This window comes from Notolepis coatsorum, assembly GCF_963971535.1.
Source record: "Notolepis coatsorum genome assembly, chromosome: 5".
Classification (NCBI taxonomy): Eukaryota; Metazoa; Chordata; class Actinopteri; order Aulopiformes; family Paralepididae; genus Notolepis; species Notolepis coatsorum.
The window spans coordinates 48889579-48894859 of NC_140169.1; the positions used below are offsets into that span (position 1 = coordinate 48889579).

Sequence of the window (5281 nt, forward strand, 5' to 3'; positions counted from 1 at the left end):
ATAGTACATGCACCATAGACACGCGTGTTACGGGTGGGGGGCGTGCTCCACCCACGCAAGATGGCCGCCATGTGGCAACGTCGGTCTCCAGCAGGCAGCGCGGGTGAGTCATCTAGTGTTTATATCTATATATATCTATGGTACGAACCCTTCCTGTTAACCCGCCCTGTGTCTCTGTTGCTCTGTAGTTGCTTAGGGAGGCTATTGACAAAACAAAGAAATGCTACACAATGAAGGAGCAGGAGCTGACCATGAAAAAGAAGGTAATAATCAGCTCTCGTCCTCCCCGTTCACACGTCTCCCCGTCTTGTCTTAACCAGTTGCTCGTTCAGGCAGCAGAGTGGAAGCTGCAGGCAAAGCAGCTCAAAGAGCAGCTGACTCTCATGCAGTCACAGGTGAATATATAACGTCGACGTGACGATGTCCGCCTCTCCCACGTCTTTACGGTTAAAGGAAAACTCCAACATTTTGGGAAATTAGCTTATTTAACATCTTCCCTGGAGTTAGACAAGAAGATACATACCTTTTTTTGTCTCTGTGCGTGCATTTAGCTTTGGGAACAGTCGCTCCGTTAGCGTAGCTTAGCTTCATCACTGGAAGTGGGGGAGGACAATAGCCTGACGTTCCCTTACAGTGTATACAGTCACCAAATACACTCCAAATACAACTCCAAAACGTTCATGTAAACATGTTGTGACCTGTGTATTTACCACGTGGAGAAATAAAAAATAATTGAATTAGACAATTACGTTTTCTAAGCAAATATACTCGAACTATTTTTTGCCTAAGCACTCGTCTCTGGGCGCAGTCCGTGATTTCTACGTGAAGCCATGTTTGTGGACATTCTCATTAATTCAAAGGATCCGAACCGATTGAAGTTTATGGATACCATGACTTAAAATCCTCTTACCTTGACGATTAAAAGCCTCCCCAAACTAACGTTACAACTAACCTAAAGTTAGTTTAGGTTCGTGTTAACGTTAGATAATGTACAAAATAAACGTTTTCCGCTGCTATAAACGTCGCACTTTTATTTTGAAAACCCCAGAAAGGAAGTCATTATATTTGCTTTGTTGACCGTCCGGTTCTGTGTTAGCTCCGGTTAGCTATGTGCAGTAGTTAGTATTATATTATCAATACCAGCCATTGGATTACTGTTTTCTAAATTGGGGAGGCTTTTAATCGTCACGGTAATAGGATTTTAAGTCATGGTATCCATTGATTGATTGATTGATTGAAAACTTTATTAACAGATTGCAGAATGGGTACAGTACAGTACAGCTCAATACATACAATTGTTAAGGGGATGCAGACCAGAGAAAGACTTTCGTCTTGTTTACATCAGGGTCCCCCATTTTCAATTCATCGTAAACCATAAACTTCAATCGGTTCGGATCCTTTGAATTAATGAGAATGTCCACAAAAACGGTTTCACGTAGAAATCACAGACTGCACGCAGAGAGGAGTGCTTAGGCAAAAAATTGTTCCGAGTATATTTGCTTAGAAAACGTAATTGTCTAATTCAATTATTTTTTATTTCTCCACGTGGTAAATACACAGGTCACAACATGTTTACATGAATGTTTTGGAGTTGTATTTGGAGTGTATTTGGTGACTGTATACACTGTAAGGGAACGTCAGGCTATTGTCCTCCCCCACTTCCAGTGATGAAGCTAAGCTATGCTAACGGAGCGACTGTTCCCAAAGCTAAATGCACGCACAGAGACAAAAAAGGTATGTATCTTCTTGTCTAACTCCAGGGAAGATGTTAAATAAGCTAATTTCCCAAAATGTTGGAGTTTTCCTTTAAAGTTAAAGTTAAGTTTAAAGTTAAAGTTTGTTTATTAATTGTCATAGTAAAATACAGAATACTTTATCATGAAATTAAGTATGTAAAATAAAGTGTTCAGTCAATATACATATATACAATATACAATACGGAGTAAAATGAGTAACAGTGAGGTACAATACAGGTACAAACTTAGGGTAAAGTGCAATGAGGTATGAATTGTAGTGCAAATCTCTTTACTAATAAATATAAAGTGTGTTTAAAGTGTCTAAAGTGAGTAAAGTGGGTGTTAAGGTGAGTGTTTATTTAAAGTGAGTGTGTACATGTGGATGTGTGTGCTGTGAGTGTAGATGATGGGTTGTTACATGGAGTCATTGAGCATCCTGATGGCCTGGGGATAGAAGCTCCTTCTGAGTCTCTCTCTCTCTACTGGCCGTGAGACTCCGGCGTGAAAAGATCCGTTTGGTGTAAATCTCAGAGTGTAGCTTCTCACAGAGAGAGCGGAGTCAATATTCTGGTGAATATTCACGGTGTGTGTGTGGACGATGTTCCGGAGGCCTGTTCACAGCACTGCCACGCTCCGCACACACGCAGCGAGAACAGAGAGACTCAGACTCAGCTTCCCCCCCCCCCCAGGCCATCAGAACACTGAACACTGATCTCTCCACACACAAGCACACATGAACACACACAGGTCACTTTAGGAAAAGGCAACGGTCACTTTAAAAAACCTAAATGTATGTTTTTGTATTGTATAGTTAGTATAGTATAGTTACATATAGCATAACTGTATATTGTATAGTATATTGTATACTAGTGTATAATAGGACTCATTACCTTTCATTCGTAAGCTTAGCATTGTATAGTATTTTATCTTAGTACCTTTTATCATGTCTATCTATTATCTATTCTATTTTATTCCATTATTATTTGTATTTTTTTGCACAATCGAAGCGGGCATTTCACTACATGTCTTGTGTATGTGACGAATACATCTCTTCACATGAAAAGTCCCACACTCGATTTGATCAATGTAAAGAATATACTTCTTTACCGAGTACATTTTAACTTGCACTCAAACACAGACAAAAACAGACTGTCGTGCTGCAGGCAGGAGCAGGTGGACATTGACCCACAACTCTAAGTGACTGAGAGATTTATAAACTAACTACATGTTTGCTGTCGATGGCTGACAGCTGGTCTGTATCCCAGACACCTCTTGACCACGACCCAAATCCTGCTCATTCTTACAGTCTGTCTGTCTGTCTGTCTGTCTGTCTGTCTGTCTGTCTGTCTGTCTGTCTGTCTGTCTGTCTGTCTGTCTGTCTGTCTGTCTGTCTGTCTGTCTGTCTGTCTGTCTGTCTGTCTGTCTGTCTCTCTGTCTCTCTGTCTGTCTGTCTGTCTGTCTGTCTGTCTGTCTGTCTCTCTGTCTCTCTGTCTGTCTGTCTGTCTGTCTGTCTGCCTGTCTGTCTGTCTGTCTGTCTGTCTGTCTGTCTGTCTGTCTGTCTGTCTGTCTGTCTGTCTGTCTGTCTGTCTGTCTGTCTGTCTGTCTGTCTGTCTGTCTGTATGTCTGTCTGTCTGTCTGTCTGTCTGTCTGTCTGTCTCTCTGTCTGTCTCTCTGTATCTCTGTCTGTCTGTCTGTCTGTCTGTCTCTCTGTCTGTCTGTCTGTCTGTCTGTCTGTCTGTCTGTCTGTCTGTCTGTCTGTCTGTCTGTCTGTCTGTCTGTCTGTATGTCTGTCTGTCTGTCTGTCTGTCTGGCTGTCTGTCTGTCTGTCTGTCTGTCTGTCTGTATCTCTGTCTGTCTGTCTGTCTGTCTGTCTGTCTGTCTGTCTCTCTGTCTGTATGTCTGTCTGTCTGTCTGTCTGTCTGTCTGTCTGTCTGTCTGTCTGTCTGTCTCTCTGTCTGTCTGTCTGTCTGTCTGTCTGTCTGTCTGTCTGTCTGTCTGTCTGTCTGTCTGTCTGTCTGTCTGTCTGTCTGTCTGTCTGTCTGTCTGTCTGTCTGTCTGTCTGTCTGTCTGTCTGTCTGTCTGTCTGTCTCTCTGTCTCTCTGTCTGTCTGTCTCTCTGTCTGTCTGTCTGTCCACAGCTGACCCTGTACTCCCAGAAGTTCGATGAGTTCCAGGTCACTCTGGGCAAGAGCAACGACATCTATGCCAACTTTAAGCTGGAGATGGATAAGGTACAGTTACGTTTTAAATATGTCCTCTTTACATTTACATTTTACATTTAGTAATTTAGCTGAACGCTTTTGTCCAAAGCGACTTACAAATTCTGCACGACAAGTCAGTAGGAAGGGTGCAACTCTTTCAGCGTTGAAACGTGGGTGCTGCAGTGTTGAGTGCATAGTTAGTAAAGACATATTATTAGGCTGTCAATCGATTAAAATATTTAATCTGATTAATCACATGATTGTCCATAGTTAACTCGCGATTAATCGCAAATGAATCGCATATTTTTTATCTGTTCTAAATCTACCTTAACCGATTCGCGGCCAACCACGTATTTTTCGTGATAAGCTTGTTTTTGTTTTTATCCATTTTAATATCCCGGATGTTGTCACAGAGCTGTATTTTGGCTGGAAAATGCATATTTGGACTCCGAAAGTGCAGTACCGGCCAGATCCTGGTATTGGTGCTGTCTTGAGAATGCAGTTTTCCCTGTTGCAGACCGGGTGTCACTTTTTTTCGCCTCCGGGTTAGCGTTTCTGTTAGCCTAATTCAGTATGCAGTAAAGGAATATAGCATCAGCCAATGGACATATCAATCTACAGATGGCGATCAAATAACTGGGAAATTCTTTTTGGAATCCAGCCGGCCACAGGTAAGAGCGGTTTGACGTCAATTTCAGTCCGATCGGGCCTTGTTCTCATAGCCATCCACCCGGTCAGCGTATGATGTTGCAATAACGAATGCCGTTATTGGTAATACTAATCAATAATCAGAAACGACTCCCCCCCCCCCCCCCCCCCCCTCACTTTCATGCATTCATGGTGGAACATGATACCGATTATATGCATTTTGATTTTAACTCAATAAGTGAATAAGTCCATTAGCTTTAAGGCATTTGACTTTAAGAACAAGTTATTTGTGTGATCTTGAAATCCGACCTTGTGTACAATTCTCATAGCTTTTTTCTGTAGTATAATTAATGGTTTTAAAGTGCTTATGTCTGTGTGCATTCCCCCATATCGCCACACAGTAACTCAAATATGGTAAAACAAGACAATATATATATATATATGTTGTAAATATTATTATATAAATGTATATATGTGGTATATGCAGTACTATTATAAAATTGTTTTGTACATGTTATCATACAGAGTATTATAACAGATGATGATGATGATGATGATGATGATGATGATGATGATGATGATGATGATGATGATTAAATAACAAATGTTTGACTCTCAGATGACCAAGAAGATGAAAAAGCTGGATAAAGAGTCGCATATTTGGAAGACGAGGTTCGAGGACTGTAACAAGACCCTG

The 5281-nt window shown here is 41.3% G+C and overlaps 1 protein-coding gene across 1 annotated transcript in view; it reads left to right on the forward strand.

The window, feature by feature from the left end:
* Positions 1 to 5281, forward strand: part of LOC311228170 (uncharacterized protein) — a gene marked incomplete at its 5' end in the record, with an annotated part of 101719 nt that overhangs the window by 77023 nt on the left and 19415 nt on the right. Inside the window, 3 exons of the mRNA XM_084314081.1 lie at positions 189 to 263; positions 3874 to 3966; positions 5204 to 5281. Coding sequence (XP_084170207.1) covers positions 189 to 263; positions 3874 to 3966; positions 5204 to 5281 — 246 coding nt within the window. The remainder of the gene's footprint in view (positions 1 to 188; positions 264 to 3873; positions 3967 to 5203) is intronic.